The sequence below is a fragment of the Cavia porcellus genome, unplaced genomic scaffold, assembly GCF_034190915.1.
Source record: "Cavia porcellus strain 051 isolate PalLab524CR breed Dunkin Hartley unplaced genomic scaffold, mCavPor4.1 scaffold_28, whole genome shotgun sequence".
NCBI lineage: Eukaryota > Metazoa > Chordata > Mammalia > Rodentia > Caviidae > Cavia > Cavia porcellus.
Genome location: NW_026947511.1, coordinates 34,152,828 through 34,168,848, shown reverse-complemented (window position 1 = coordinate 34,168,848; position 16,021 = coordinate 34,152,828). Strand labels below are relative to the sequence as shown.

The 16,021-nt window shown below is 40.0% G+C and overlaps 1 protein-coding gene across 29 annotated transcripts in view; it reads left to right on the top strand.

Moving 5' to 3' along the window:
- The window catches only part of Kcnma1 (potassium calcium-activated channel subfamily M alpha 1), a 736,611-nt gene that overhangs the window by 683,771 nt on the left and 36,819 nt on the right, over positions 1-16,021 (top strand). For 15 of the 29 annotated variants that reach the window (XM_063238715.1, XM_063238714.1, XM_063238740.1 and 12 more), the window contains 2 exons: positions 8,978-9,091; positions 14,625-14,755. In XM_063238715.1, coding sequence (XP_063094785.1) covers positions 8,978-9,091; positions 14,625-14,755 — 245 coding nt within the window. Of the gene's footprint in view, positions 1-8,977; positions 9,092-9,909; positions 9,991-14,624; positions 14,756-16,021 lie in introns of all 29 variants that reach the window. The other 14 variants (XM_063238712.1, XM_063238711.1, XM_063238713.1 and 11 more) reach the window with 1 other exon arrangement.

The window sequence follows — 16,021 nt, the reverse complement described above, 5'->3', positions numbered from 1 at the left end:
AGGTGATGGGGTGCAGGAGCTGGGAACAGAGGGAAGCACATGAGCACCATGTGGCCTCCGCTCTGAAACTTTAGTGGCTCATGTGAAATCATGGAAAGTTGAAAAAATAGAGACCCTAGAACCCTAAAAATTCTCTTGGGCCCTGGTTCATCCAAAGCCCCTTCACTCGGTGACCTGATTCTATCCTTTCTAAAAGCTTCAGTCTATCAAAATGACCTTTTGGGTCCCTACAGAGCCACAAGCCATGTCCATCTACTGTGTCACCAGCTGCTCTCAGCCCATACGTGTGATCTCACACAGGTTTTGAGGTTTCAATTTTTCTTCTGTTAGTTTTAAGCTGTTTCTTATTGGACAAGGAACATTTACTTTAGAAAATTTAAAAGTGTATATAAGAAAAATGAAGAAAAATATGCATTCTTTATAAAATTAACACTCAAACATAAGAAAGTTGGCATATTAGGCAGATTTCCATAGATGTGAATACTCCACCTTCACAAATGGATTATATATCATTTTTATACGTCATTAAATGCTTTCCTGCAATTTTTAATAGACACATGCTTAACACAATCTATTTTCTAACATTTGTCACTCATGTTGCTTTTAATTTGTCACTTAATAATGATGAATGAAAATTATTATAGCCAAATCATTAATGTAAGGAAATTTTGGCTGTACATATATTTTTAGAAGTGAAATAACTTGGGCCAAAAGATAGATAAAACTTTAAGTTATTTGGTTCATACTGACAAAGTATGTTTTGTTTTTATGTTGCAAGATGAATTGGGGAAGTAAAAGTCATTTGGGAAATTTTGAATAATGCACAGTGACACCGTGAACTCTTAGACAGCTGAAGACATGAACCCAAGTAAATGCTGAGTTTCTTTTGAAGTCTATGATTTTTGTTGTGTTTAACTTGTGATAGTTTTGTTGTTTTTCTTCTTTACTTCTTTGGTTTCTTCCTTCCATTAGCCAATCCGAGATGCAAATATTAGGGAGTTCTTTAAAGGTAAGGAGATAGACTGTCTCCTTCCAGAAATGACTCCTGGACATATATTTGTTTCATGTGTTTGACATCTGTCTTAAGTGCTGGATCTCTCAAGGTTCAGTGGTCAGTAGTGGTAGAGAATTTTTGTTTCATTGGCTTCATTTGCTTTGGTTTGGATCAGACCCAAAAGGTTGCACCAAGAAGAGAAATTTATCAGTTACTGTCCTAGAGGAGGCTTTGAGTGTAAGTGATAGAAATCCAAGTCAAAAGGCTTAAATATGCAAGTCATAAAACTAGGATGCTTCAGGCTTTAGGCACATTTGAGTCCAGAAAATTCAACAAAGTCAGACTTCTGCCTCATTCTCTTCACTTCTGGATTGATCTGCCCTGCTTTGATTTCTCCCTACCTAGTGAAGTGGAAATCTGGCTTTGCAGCCACACCCATTCAATGTCTTTTATCTGAGGTCCTGGAGGAAGATAATTGGCCTGGTTTGAGGTGGACAGGTCCATCACGATGAGGCTAGGCTGATGGAGGACCCTCTTTTGGTTTTGTGAAGCTAACTCCCCCTTTCATGTTGCCTCTCCTGTGCCCCTGCCCCATCTCTTCACACACTATAGAATATAGATCCTGTGTATGAATGAGTTCAGAGAGAACAGATAACAACAGATATTAATTATCCTAGTTCTACTAACTGGTTTTATGGTATTGGAGCCAATCACATCTCCTCCCTGAACCTCAATTCCTTCATTAATAAAATGAATAAGCTGATTAAAAGATTTCCAAAGCTCTTGTATCTTTAATTTAGAATTATTGATAAAAGAGTCATCGTTGGAAAACAATACCCTTTAAGTCTCCTAAAACTGAGAATTGTCTATTTATATGATTCCCAAGGTCTGTCTTTCTGCTCTGGGAAGCTTCAGTCTCCCACCAACTTGAAGAGTTATTTGGCAGATAATCACACAGCCAAAAAATGGCAAGAGTTTCCCCTTCCCTCCTCAGCCTTGATCTCCACAATCCTGTGGAAGGTGGTCAGCTGAAGTAACCTTTGGACAGTGTCAGGGGAACCTGTCACTTTGGTAAACGATGGTTTACTTACTCAATAAACATGGTCAACTGCCTGGCCTTCCTGCCCCTGGACTCCAACATTATGGGATGCCCTTGCAAACAACTTTGAAAAACGTATTACAAGGTTAAACTGAGGTTTTTATTCTTTGACCAGGTTTTTCTTATATCTTTTCTCTTTCCCAAACGAACCCCATGTGCATGGATATTTCTAAGTTCGAAAGCAGTTGTGCTATTATCCATGGCATGCTCTTTACTTGAGCTACTGAAGAATTTGTTGGAATACATACTGTAGAAATGACTGCTGTGGCTATTACTGTAGTTGCTCAGGGGAGCTATTCAGATGCCTCATTTATTGGAGCTTAATAGATTAAAAGTCCAAATTGAGTCTCATGATATAAGCCTAATCAAGATCTAATCTGCATAATTTTCCCATAAGCAGCAATGGGAAATTTGGATAATTTATGTTTCAGCAGTTGCCAATCATGTGTTAAATAGTATTGTTGCATTTACTTATCAAAATATTTTTATTGATCTTCACTTCATCTGACACTTGGCTTTGGGATTTTTTCCCCCCTGGCATTAACAGGAAATTTAATTCAGCTCCTAGATGATGTAATATGAGATGTTTCTCTTGATTTTAACATGTCTTTATAGATCATTTTTAACGGTGATCTTTCCTTTTTACAACTTCATATTGAATACCTGTCTCAGCAAACCTAGATGACTGGGCTTAATTTATTTCCCTAGTTTAACGCAGCATATGGATTTCTAACCATCATTTATATGCACACAATAAAAGATAATTTGGCTCACCATTTGAACCAATTCCTTTATGTTAAATCTGCGGGGGTGGGGGAAGCACTTACTTTCATTTCTCCATCTAGTCTAGGGGAGTGATTGATAAGAATTTCCATCTCCCTCTCTCCCTGGAAAGGCTTGGGGATTTAACTAGTGAAGATTTAGAAAGTACTTTGTGTTTCCCCCATGGAAAAGTACTGTAATAAAGCATTTATTATATGTACTGAGTTGTGCATGCTGCCATACTAAAGTGAGTTAAGCCTAACTACAATGGGTCCCAGTTGCTGTCTGCTATTGTTTAAAAGTGAAAACAATAAAATAGGAAGACTGGCTTGGGCCTCAAACTTCCTTCCTTCCTGGGAAAGGAGAGACTATCATACAGAGAGGGCCTGGAGGAAGTGAGGTGTGTGATTATCTGCTGACTGTCAGTCAAACTGCTTGCCTGGGGCTCCCAGGTCTGCAACTTAACTGCTTTTGCATGAGAAAGCTGCTGAATTGTTCTGGATCTTATTTTCCCCTTCTATGGAATGGAAACATTGACAGTATCTCAATTTACAAAGTTATTATGAGGAGTACATGAGATGGCCTATGAAAAAGCTTTAGCATAGTCTGGCGCAAAATACAAAGCCGTATGGGTGGTATTTTAGAGGAAGTCTGGAGCTAGTTCCATTGGGTTCAAATCTGAGCTCTGCTAACTAGCTCTGTGGTCTTGGGAAAGAGGCTACCTCTGTTCTTCAGTTTCCTCATCTGCAAAACAGTAATATCCACTCAGAAAGTTATTGCATGCACAAAATTCAGTACACAGTAAGCACTCAATAAATGTTGGTTATTAATTAAAAGTCCAAATTGAGTCTCATGATATAAGCCTAATCAAGATCTAATCTGCATAATTTTCCCATCAGCAGCAATTTTCCCATAACTGCAAGTTATTGCATGTACAAAAATCATTACATAGTAAGCACACAATAAATGTTGGCATTAATTTTTTTCTTGAGGTTCTATTTTAGTTCAAATACTTCATTTTCAGTTATTCTTATCATTTTAGCTCTGGAGCATCCATGCCTTTGCCATGCGTTCCATAAGGACCACGACATTAAGCCTTTGCCACTTTTTGCTGTACTTATGTCTCCATTGCCCTGGAGCACCTTTCTAGCCCTCTTCTCTGGGAGAGCTTATTTGAGCCAGTACCTACTTGTAACCATATGGTACATGCATACAGGAGGTTTCTAAAATAATAAAAAAGAACCTTGGTGATGTCTTTGTTATCCCTGTGTCTTGTCCCCTAGCACTTCTCAGGATAGGCTAAGTGTTTGTGTTGAATTCTTAAACTCAAGCCATCCTAATCAAAGCACCATTGTCTGGATATTTCATTTAATCTTCCTCTGACTTCTCTTGTTGAGGCTTAGGGCTGCCAGCCTCTAGATTAACCAGGAGCCCAAAAACAACATCAGGCTCTACTGATTGTCTTCAGCTGAACACCACAGGATTGCATATCATCAAGAGCACCAATGTTGAAAAACAATGTGGAGAGTAGTGAATGAATTTTAGGACCCCAAAAATAAAAAAAATGCTGTCTTAATTAAAGGTGGTGGGAGATACATCTAGAGAACAGAAGGAGTTAAGAACCTTTCTTCATGAAGAGACTGGCCAACCTTTCCATATACCTAAAGGAAATCCCACTCTTCCCCATATCCAGATCCCTTTTCCTTAGCTATTTTGAATTGAATTTTGGTTTCAGGACTTACTAGTTTTTATCCATGGAAAGAGGGTGGTAATGAGTTCTCTACATAGCCACAAATATTTATTGTGTACATAGTAGCATGCTAACATCACCAGCTGGTATTTTGGAGTACTTGCTTCATATTGGGCATTGTGCATTTCATGTTAGCCTTACAGTTGCCCTCCAAAGGTGATACTTGTGGTTGATAAACAAAGAGTCAGAAACAATGGTTAGTGTTACATGGCTAAGAAATGACTGAGCCAGAATTTGAACTCCAGACATCTGACTTCAAGCCCATATTCAGAACTATTCTGTTCTCTCCTTCTCTATACACCAGGCATTTGTAGGCAATCTGGAAGTTTAAAGAAATAGAAAACTCAGTGCCTGGCCTAAAGTTTTATATAACAGGTGGAGTGAGATACTTAGCATGAGATAGCTCTGGCCAGGGCACGTATGCCTCATAAAAATGAGTAGATAACAAATGTCTATCACATCTGCCACTGAAGACCAGAGTGGGAAAGGCCTTTGGTTTCAGGAGGTGAACTGATCTTTAGGAGTCATTTTTATCTCAACACTTGCCTCCTATGGCCACGCTTGGCAGAGAATAACAGGGATGCATTGGAAGAACCAGGGGACCCTTTCTGCAAGAGCTTGAGCTGTAGATGAATTAAGCTACAGTCTTTTCCTGATTGAGGACTTCTTGTTCTACTTATCTAATGCAAATTCTCTTTTGGCAAGATAAGAAGGTACTTCTAAAATTAATTTCCTGAGTGTTAGTTTAACCAACAAAGGGAGCATTTCCCAGTGTCACTGTTCCTTAGCTGAAGATCCTTGAAGGACAATCCACACACCAGTGTGCTCACATAAAGATTCAAAATGCAACCAGAAATGTATCTCCTACTGCCAGCAAGAAAGGCTGGAGAAGAAGACAGTCAGAAGCCTGGACACAGTTGAGACCTTCTGCTTTGCTAACCTTGACTCTGATGAGTGGAAAAGACGCTATCCCTTGGCATCAAAGGCCAGATGGCCTTATCCCTTTAGAGGGAAGGCGCCTGGATTTCTCTTCTCTCCAAGGTCAGTTAGGGAATCTGGGTTAGCATAACATCCTAGTCCATAGTTTTCCTATATTAAGAACCCTGAGAAAAATGATGCTATAAAATTTTATTTATCTTTAATACAACTCTACACTAGGGAAAAGGAAAGTGTTTTTTTCTTGATGCTTTCCTTAGAAGTAGCAAAATAAGAAGAAGCATTATGATTGCTGAAGATTTCTCACCAACAAAGGCATCCTGTTCTTGAGTCTTGCATGGGAAAGAGACAGAGACAGACCTTCACTGAAGAAGTCTGTTGAGACACCCACCGTAGTTTGTCAGTTGCAAATAGTAATGGAACCAAGCTTGGTGACTGAAGGGGAAAATGGAATATGAAAGCAAAATGCAGGAGGCCTATGAAGCAGGCATGTCATTTCTAAATGAAGGTTTCATGCAAAGGAATCGAGTCTTTTCACAGCTGAAAATGGAATCTTTAAATAAGGTAAAATGAAAGGATGTTGTGTCTTGTTGCAGGTTCTGTAATGAAATACAGTTTTCCTAATACCGTGTGACCTGCATTTCTCCCTGCTTTATGGGTGCTATTCCTTGACGTACAAACCCGTATTTTCTCAAGTCAGCATTTGATGATGGATGTCAAAATACCGGCCATGTATTATGCATATAGCATTACCGATTTAAGGTGTTTACTTGTCAACTTGAAGAAATTCAAAAACGTCACATCCACTGAATCTGTGCAGTTGTCACTTGCAGTTTTTCATGCCTTTGAGTGAAACTTCTGATGAAAACAGTTTAGTTCTCCCCTTCACTATTCGAGGGGAAGAGAACAGCCGGCATTTAAAATGCATGTTCTTGGTTAGGTGTTTAGCCAAAAAACACAGCTTCCAAAGTTTAGGAAGACGGATATTATTATGTCATTCAAAATGACTCTGCTCGTTCACAGTATGTTAATAGGAAGAATAAAGTTAAGTGGAGTCAGGGAATCAATAATAAGTAAAACTTTCTGCCTGAAGCGATGGCACTTGATATGAAATATATACACAAGAGAGTAGAAAATAAGAAACTATTTTATATTTCTCTGGCACTGCATGCATTATATGCCTTCCAAACAACAGGCGGTTATTGAGCACCTGTCATTTTGTTCCTGATTCATACATGGCCAAAATGCTGGGTTTGTGAATCAGGAATCTGGTCACATTATCTACTTAAAACTTTATCCTTGGAAACCTAGCAAGTGACTTTGCATTTATAAATCCCCAAATCCTCAATCAGCCCATGTGGTAGTCCATTGAGGACAAAGAAAAGAAGCCAAAATGAATGGACACCCGCCTGTCCTGCATGGTAGGGAAGCAAAGGGAGCCTCGGCTGACACGGGGCTGATGGTTCCAGCTCCTCTTGCAACCTGCTTTATTGGGAAAAGTTGATTTCCACCCAGCAAATGTATTTGGCAAGTAAGTTTCCCATGAGTCTGCATCCCTGTATGTATCCCTAAACAAGTATCCACCAGGCTCTTAGCTGGGATAATTTCTCATTCTCACTGAACCTGAAACTCTAAATGGCTCAAGCTCATCCTAATCAATACCAAGGGTTTGGTTCCTGAGGCCTAAAAAAGCCCAGAATGCAAGATCCCAAGCCAAGCAGTCCAAGTTCGAGCTTTCTTGTATCTACATGTCCAACTGATCTTTGTCTGTGCTCTGCGTAAGATGTTCCAGAGAGCCACTCTAAGCTAATTGTATCTACATAATCAAGAGAATTTGAACAGCGCGTAAAGAAAATCCCTTTTCAATTTGGCTGAAACAAAAATATTATATTATGTGCACGCATATGAGTGTGTTTATTATGAATTTATGCATAAAATCTCATTTATAAGAATCCTAAGATAGGGTGGTTCTGAGATATTTCCTAAGAAATTCCAGGATTGGTTCTGTCTCCTACTGAGTTCAACCAATATTGTCAGGGGATTTTTTTTTTTTTTTACAGAAAAATGGGTAGAAATACAGAATTTTTAAAAAGTAAGAAATCACTAGTTGATAAATTACGTGTTATTATCTTAGAAATAGTTCCTTAAATCACAAAGTCAAGCATAAAAAGTGGACAATCAAATAATGACAGTATAAACCATACTGTTTGATGAACTAACAAAAACTTAGTATGCTTACCTACAGTTATATCCTTTAGAGCACTTTCTTTCCCTTTCATTATCACAGTATGTTATACATTTTGGATCTTATTACTCTTTCATTTTTCATCTTTTTATACTAGAGAGACAATGTGATATTTACCAATGTGAGTTTGACTTACAAGGATAGTCTCAAGTTGCCTCCACTTGCCTGCAAAAGCCTCAAGATCATCCTTTTTAATAGCTGAGTAATATTCTATTGTATAAAAAACCACATCTTTTTCATCCATTCTGCGGTTGATGGGCATTTTGGTTGTTTCCAAGATTTAGCTATTACAAATTGCACTGCTATAAACATGGTGCACATATATCACTGAGACTTGACCTTTCCAATTTTTCTGGGAAAAATACCCCGTGTCGGGATTGTTGTGCTCAGTGGTGTTCATTTCCTTTGCAATATGACTGCCAAAGGTCCACATACTGTAAGCAATCATGCATAAAGCACTAAACAGAGGATCAAGAGAGAATCTCTTCCTGTGTGTTTACTTTGAGAGAAGGTCCTAAATAGATGTCTCTCCACATCCCATTAGCCAGAACCCAGTTTTGAAACCCCACTCATTGGCAAGAGAATCAAGGTAGCAGGTGGGAAAGGTTAGGTTATAGTATGATGACAACCACAAACAGACAAATCTCAGTGACTTAAAGCAAGTCAGCTTTATTTTTATTCAGACAGAATGTGTTGTGGATATAGGTAACTGGCTGTGACTTCTGTCCAGGCTTCATCTCCATAGGAGCCAGTGTTCCCACAGTTGCCATGGCTTGGGAAGAGAAACATAGCAATTCAAATACAAGTATCAGAACTGATACCATTCTGTTCACTTTTCATGGACCGGACCATTTCATATGTCACATAATCTAGTCTTATCTCCAAAGGCATACAGGTACAACCCTCCCATGTGCCAGGATGGATAGGGGAATCAAAATCTGTCAGCAGGATAAATAATTGGTCTATTCTGGAGTTTTAAGAAACTCCCAAAGTGAGTTAGAATTATTTACAATAGCCTCCTGCTGCATCCTTCGAAAAAAATCTCTCATCGGACTTTACCTTCCAAGTGTTAATGGTTGATCTGTAAATAATGCATAACGCCTGTATTTTTTGAGTTGTGTAGACTGCACTCATTATTTACAGATTATTCACTTCTCTAATTTGCTCCCTTCTCTCTTTCCTTCCCACTAGGATTCACACCGCCAGGAATGGACAGATCCTCTCCAGATAACAGCCCAGTGCATGGGATGCTACGCCAGCCCTCCATCACGACCGGAGTGAATATCCCCATCATCACTGAACTAGGTAGGGATCACTGTCACTTCCAGGGAGTGGAATTTTTCCTTTTCTTCCAGACCATGCAGGATATGAGGAATTGGCCTGTTGTTAGCCCTTTTGACCTCCTTGCCTCTAGGGGAGTTTGTTTGGGGAGGTTGCAGGTAAATATGGGTAACATGGCAGATTACCTGAAGGAAAAACTGATCTATCTTTCCTCTGGGATGAATAGACAGTTTCCTTAGTGCTGGCCACTGTTCCCAAAGTAGCATGAGATGATGGCTTTGAGATGGGGCACATATTTGGGAAAGGAGAAGAAAGGAGGAAAGGCTTGGGTCCTGGGTTCTTTCTGGTGCCTTTTCCCTGGGAGGACCTCTTGAGCGTTCTTCTGAACCGCTCCTATGATCTAAGTCCTCTGCCGTTACACAAAACCCCAGGTCTACTCCAGACCCACTTTGAGAATTGTTGGATGCATTGGTCTAATGTAGAACAACTCTGCATTTTGCCTATCCTATTTGAAATTCTCAGGCAAAAGCCATTTTCAGCAAATGGCCACTCTGCTTCAAAAGGTGATTGGATTATGAGTTATACAATCATTGGCCAATGGGAATCCAATATCCAGGATTGGGCCAATGGGAATCCAATCCAATCCAATCCATGGCACTGTCTGCTACTGTTTGTGAAATTATAAGATGCTCAAGTGCTCATCCCTCAAGACAAACACAATCTCCCCCTGGTCCTGGGTGCCTAAACTTTAGAGTTGTTTCCTGTTATTCCCTCACTGTTTTCTTTTTCTGTACTTTCCTCCACTCCCTTTCCCCAACCCTTAAATGCTGTATCCCAATTAGCTAAACCGGGCAAGTTGCCTTTGGTATCAGTCAATCAGGAAAAAAACAGTGGGACGCACATTCTAATGATAACTGAACTGGGTAAGAAGCACTGTTTTCCTTGACATTAGTATCTCCTTTTGTTCTGTTCTTGGTGTTTCCAACAATCATTGGCTTGTTGTTTATTTCACCGGCTGTAACAGAAAGGCTACCCCATGGCACTGCTTTGAATGTGTTTTATTTGTGGCTCTGGTTGGAATCGACTGTCTTGTTCTGGCCTTTCTTAATGATTTTTTTCCCCACACAGCATCAGTAAACCTTTGATCACACCCATCTGACCTGGCAGTTGTTTCCACGGCATCTTTGCTCTAATTCATTTTCTGTGGCCCAAGCCTTTTTTTTTTCCACGCGTACCCTGGCTCCCTCGCCTTATGCCTATATTCCTCTTCCAACACACTGTCAGTTTGACTGACACATCTTCACAGCTCTCAGAGGAAGTCAAAGGAGAAATATAAAAATTTTAAGATAAGAAACCTGAGACAGTGCCTTCCCTCCAGCTGTTTATTTTCCTTTATTCTGACTTTATTTGCCTTTTTTCTCCCTACTAGGCCTTTTCTCAGAAGCTCTGGTTCTGAAACCATAAAAGCAGCTGGTTCCTAGGGGATGCTGACTTACTAAAGTCAGATTTCCAGAAGGGTGCAGCAGATGAGGTTTGCAGCTCTGCACTCTGACCCCCACCTCCCTGGGCTAGAGCCCTCTCTGAGAGGTTCACAGTGGATTCATCTGCAAGATAAAGGCCCCTGGTCATGACTGCTTTTGTCAGAAGCTTCTGTGGTTGTCCATGACTTGGTTAATAACCCCGTGAAGGGCACCTATCAGCAGCAGGTCTCAGGACTGTGAATTGATCTTCTAAATAGAGACAGTGAAAGTGTAGCTTGCTATGGGAGTAGCTGGAGAGGCAGGAGGTACCTGCCTTCGAATGACTGAAAAATGAAATGAACACTCCATTTTCTTGGCCCAAAAGTATATTTCAAAATAAGAGAGCAGGCTTTTAACACACTGATCTTAAGGTGTCTAGAATCTAGGAAATAAATTGTCCGCCATTCAGCACTGTATTTTTGTAGAGGTAGCTATTTATCAGCTCAGGTCAAGGAGTATCACACTATTTTCTGTTTCCAACCATAGGAGAGGTGTCTTTTTTATGTCTAATGTGGTTGCTGGAAGCCTAGGTTTTGAGATTGGTCTTGTCAGAGCTACAAGGCTGTAAGAGACTTAGGGAGTTCATGTGGGCCAGACAACTGATAGGAAATTCATCCAAAGATCTCTATCCTAAAAATCAACAGCAGCCTTCAAAACATCTGGGCCAAGGATTTTTTTTTTTTTTCTATTTAGAATTCATGTGCAAACAGCTGGGGATTTAGTTCAGCGGCATAAGCGCCTGCCTTGCAAGTACACGGTCATGAGTTCAATCCCCAGTACAAAAAAAAAAAACAAAAAAAAAAACATACAAATAGAATAGAATTCATGTGCTAAATAATTAGGAAATTCTAATTTGTGATTAGTGGCAGAGGAAAGGAGAGGCTTATACCCCCAAATCTAAGGCAAGGATTCCGATATTCAGCAAGTATAACTGATTCTCCTGAAACTCTAAACTCAAGATTTCGTGTGTTCTTGAGCCTCACTGGGCTCACACTACCCTTATCTTTTACCCAGCATCCTATTTCTGTAGTAACCATCCTCTCACCGCTTCTCCTGTATCACACTCCACAAATATTTACTATTTACCTGCCTGTTCTGAGATGTGTGCTGTATGATACCTAGCCAGCAAAAGGCCCCTGAAAAAACGGACAGAACCAAAGCCAAGTAAGTTTGTTTTTGCATTTATTTATTACTTTTAAAAAAACAAAACAGGAAAAAAAAGGAGAGAAATGATACAGAATTTCAAAAAAAGTAGGAAATTAACACTAGTTAATATATTGCATATTGCAAACAAGTTTTTTTAAAACTATATAATATGGTCAGCCATAGTAGTAGACTCCAGAGTCATCCCTAATCATCACAGAACTGGGGAGACTGAGGCAGAAGAACCACCATTAGTTTGAGGCCAGCCTAACTTATATAATGAGTTCAAGACCAGCCTGAATGACATACCAAGACCTTGTCCAAACCCCTCCAAATATAAATAAATAAAATTTTAAAAAACTGTTTATTATGGTCCAGTCTTCATCTACCTGGACACTCCCAATCCATGTTACCACAACAAAGATTCCTAAGAGTTCCAGATGAAAGAGGTTGTTTAAAACTATTTCACTACTTCTTCCCAATTGTAGCCAGCCACATATGTTTTGGGGTCATATTTCTGTCGCATCTTAGAACCCACATAATTACTGTTCTGGGAAAGAGGCATGCAGTAATGCTGGCCGTTCTCCTTCTAAGACTGGGCATCCCAGAACCATATGTAAAGTTTTCACTGAACCATGGCTAGAGCCTTGAAGTTCTTTTCTGGTGATCCACCTTCTTTGTCACTGAAGATCTGGAGTCTTCTCTTCCACTTAGAGCCACTTTGCCTCTCAGCTATGACACCATCCCTTCCCCATCTCTTGAAAAGAGGTGACAGACTTGCTCCCTTTGGAGTGTTCCCATATACATGATTAGTAGCTACCTTAAACACACCACACATGGTCTCCAGCTTACATTTTGTGATCAACAAAGCAGAAGCACTAATATAACACAAATTGTTAAAGGTCAAAATTACATTGAATCGAGTTTGAAATCTTGATTGACTTCATTTGTGATTCTAGAATGGTGTACCACCCAAGCCAAAATGGTTCAGAATGGACAGATCATATTATTCGCCAGTGAAAAGGAAATGATAGAGAAAACAGAAGTATAGTATTGAGTCAGCTGATTGGTGACAGGTCATGTCTGTCTTTTGTGGACCTTGTTGGGGCCATTTGGCACTTGTGATTTGTTGAGATTAAGCTACCGGTTACAAGAGGACATTATAGTTTGTTTAAATTACCAAGTAAGGTTATGGTTCACTATATGTGAAGACACATTTGGGCCAAATTTAAAATATGTATCTTTACATCTTTAGTCCAAACTTAATTCAGTTTAATGGGACAAACAGAAGAAAGTCAGGAAAGACTACCATTTGAGGGATTTATAAGCAAACATTTAGTGTTTCTAAGAGAGGCAGAGGGGTGCTGGGCATTTTCATAATGTAATGGATTAATAGACATTTAATGTCAGAAAGGTAATTGTGGTAATAGCCTCTATTTATTTAATGCACAGCATGATCTACACACTGTGCCCAGCTCACCAGGCACAATCATATATGAGCCCTCAGATAATGTCTTTGAGCAGAGCTGCCTTAATTTCCCCATTTTAGTGAGAGGAAGCCTAGAGTTAGAATCAGAAAATGCTCAAGAAAATTGGTACAGGAGCCTGGACTCAAAGTCCAGTTGTCAGAACCTGGGTTTTTCACATCCTGCTGTAACACTGGGAATCCAACACAATGAACTTTGGAAAACCAGAGCAAGCAATTCCCTGTGAGAGTTTTCCTATATGGAAAAAAGATGGTGCCATTTAAAAGTAATTCCATGCTTATGCATCATTTATTTTGCCTCATACAATAAACAAACAAAAGTTCTTTTTTTTCCAAAAAAGAAAAGTTGTCAAGAAAGTTACTGTAAAAAATTAAAACAATAATTTCAGGAAAGAGAATTAGCAGCTGATATATTTAGAAAGGAATCAGAGAAAGGAAATCTCATCTGTTCTCTTTTTAAAAGCACAATAATTATTCCAGAAATCATAAGTACCCCTCTTCCCACTGCCCTCCCCCCACTTTTCCCCTATTACTTACTCTATAAAAGTGATAATTTCTGAAGCCAAGATGGGAATGGGAATTAATTTGTCATTTAATGTTTAATAAGTTAAAGACATTTGAGTGACACAACTAATCAGTGTGCATGTGTGCACAGAGGAGTCCTTGAGGAATCCTCAGATGAAAATGAAATATAACATCCAGTGCTGTATCCTCTCTAAGTAGAAGCACAGAAAAGATTGAGTTGTTTAGAAAGAAAAAGGAAGAATGGGGGTGTAGCTTTGCAAGTCTGAAGGCAGAAAGTCTTTGTCAGTATGCAGCAGGAGACAGCTAGGGTTGCACGTAACTCGGAGGTTCCTGAGTGTTCAGCAGGCCCTGTTGGGTGGACTCAGGGGCCAGGATGCTAGGCAGTATGCAGGGCAGGCTGTGGGTCATAGCTGAGGGTGAGCTCCTTGCAATGCCTTTGTTATGCTTCTGTCCATTGCTCTTTCCTCTGGATAAGTTGCTTTCTTTTCTTTGTGGCTCAACTTACCATCACAGCATGGCTGCTTGTCATTGAAATATGTCCATCTCTCAAAGGACTTGGCTACCAAAAAATGCTCCAGAGTGTTTTTCGGTCATGATTCTAAAACTATACCAAAGGACTGGCCTTTGCTGTCTCCAGCAGCTTGCCATGGGGCAAGCCTGCTTGACAGCATTCCTCTCTAGGTCTCAGAAGTTTGAACAATCCCATAGGAGCAGTCCATTGAGTTCCACTGCCTCCCCATCCAAAGATCCATCAGAAGCTTTGCCATGCTTTTATTTCCTTTGTAGTGACTTAAGCGTTTCTAAACCAGTCATCTGGTCTTTCCATGGCTTCTTCGCCTGGGTATGGTCTTTGGTGCTAATTTTTATTGTATGCTTTTTTTAGTGAATGATACTAATGTTCAGTTTTTGGACCAAGATGATGATGATGATCCTGACACAGAACTGTACCTCACACAGCCCTTTGCATGTGGGACAGCATTTGCCGTCAGTGTCCTGGACTCGCTCATGAGTGCGGTGAGTTATCTAGCTCCTTTCTCCCTACTCAGTGGGTAGAGGATCTGCTGACACACCACCACTTCTAAAGTAAAAGGCATCGGCTAGGATTTGAGCTAGAGTGGTATTACAGTTAAGACCCAGGGGCTGGTAAAGCACATTTCTGAATGTGCCTATGTGGATCATGGAGGCATGACTTTGGGTATTATGTGTATGGTCCTTGGCCCCTTCTGCCATGGACTGTTATCCAACTCTGCTTCCTGGCTGCCATGAATTAAGCATTGTTTCTTTCACACACTTCCACCATGATTACTCTGCCTTGGGGCCATCTGACCATGGACCGAATCTCCCCAAACTGTGAGCCAAATTAAACTTTTCCTTTAAATTGTGTATGATATTGTGTCTCAATGAAGAAAAGGTTGCCTAATACAAATACAGAACAAAATGCCATGAAGTTTGTGATTTAGATGAGTATATCAACATTAATCAAATGGCCACAGAAATAAGTAAATATTTGATTATAAATTCCTAAAAGCATAAGGAAGGCAAGAAAGGCTGTGACCAGGTCTTGAGGATGAGAGAAGGCGTCTCCAAGGAAATAATATAGGTTTTAACATCAATATCTGATCTATGCAGAGGGGAGCTTTTGTGGGGAAGAGTATTCCCTGAAGGAGAATGGAAGTAAATGGAAATTTGGGAGACGGGAAGGGGGATTAACTATCTCAAAGAAGGCAGATAGAGCTTATGACATGGATCACAGGGAGGATTAGCCAAGTCAGACCTATGGGACCATCATACCTTTTCCGTGGTTTTTGCCCTCTTTTACAGACCAGTGAAGAAGATGGAAGGGCTTAAAGTTGGAGAGTAGTGCACATTTTAAGGGAATTGCCTTGGTTGCATGGAATGGTGGTATGGAGGGGTGGGATGACAGTAAAAAATCTGAATGTGGCACTCACTGGATCTTGGGCTAGTAGAGATGGGTAGATTTGAGTAGTATTTACTGGTAAGATTGATAAGATTTGGGAATTGATTGAATATGAATAGGAGGTAGAAAGGGCAGCATGTGACTCCTAAGTCCCTTCCTATCACTAAGGCAGGGGTCCTGGGGTGAATAACAGGTATGAGGAGAGACCTGGTCAGTTCTCTACTACAGGAAAGAACAACATGATGGTAAAGGCTTGAAGGTGGGCTGGCAGAGAGATCAAACGCAGCTTTTCTTTTTTAATAGATTCACATTATCAAGTGATCAAGGCTTTTGTTTTCTCGTTATTGCAACCAAAAGCCAAA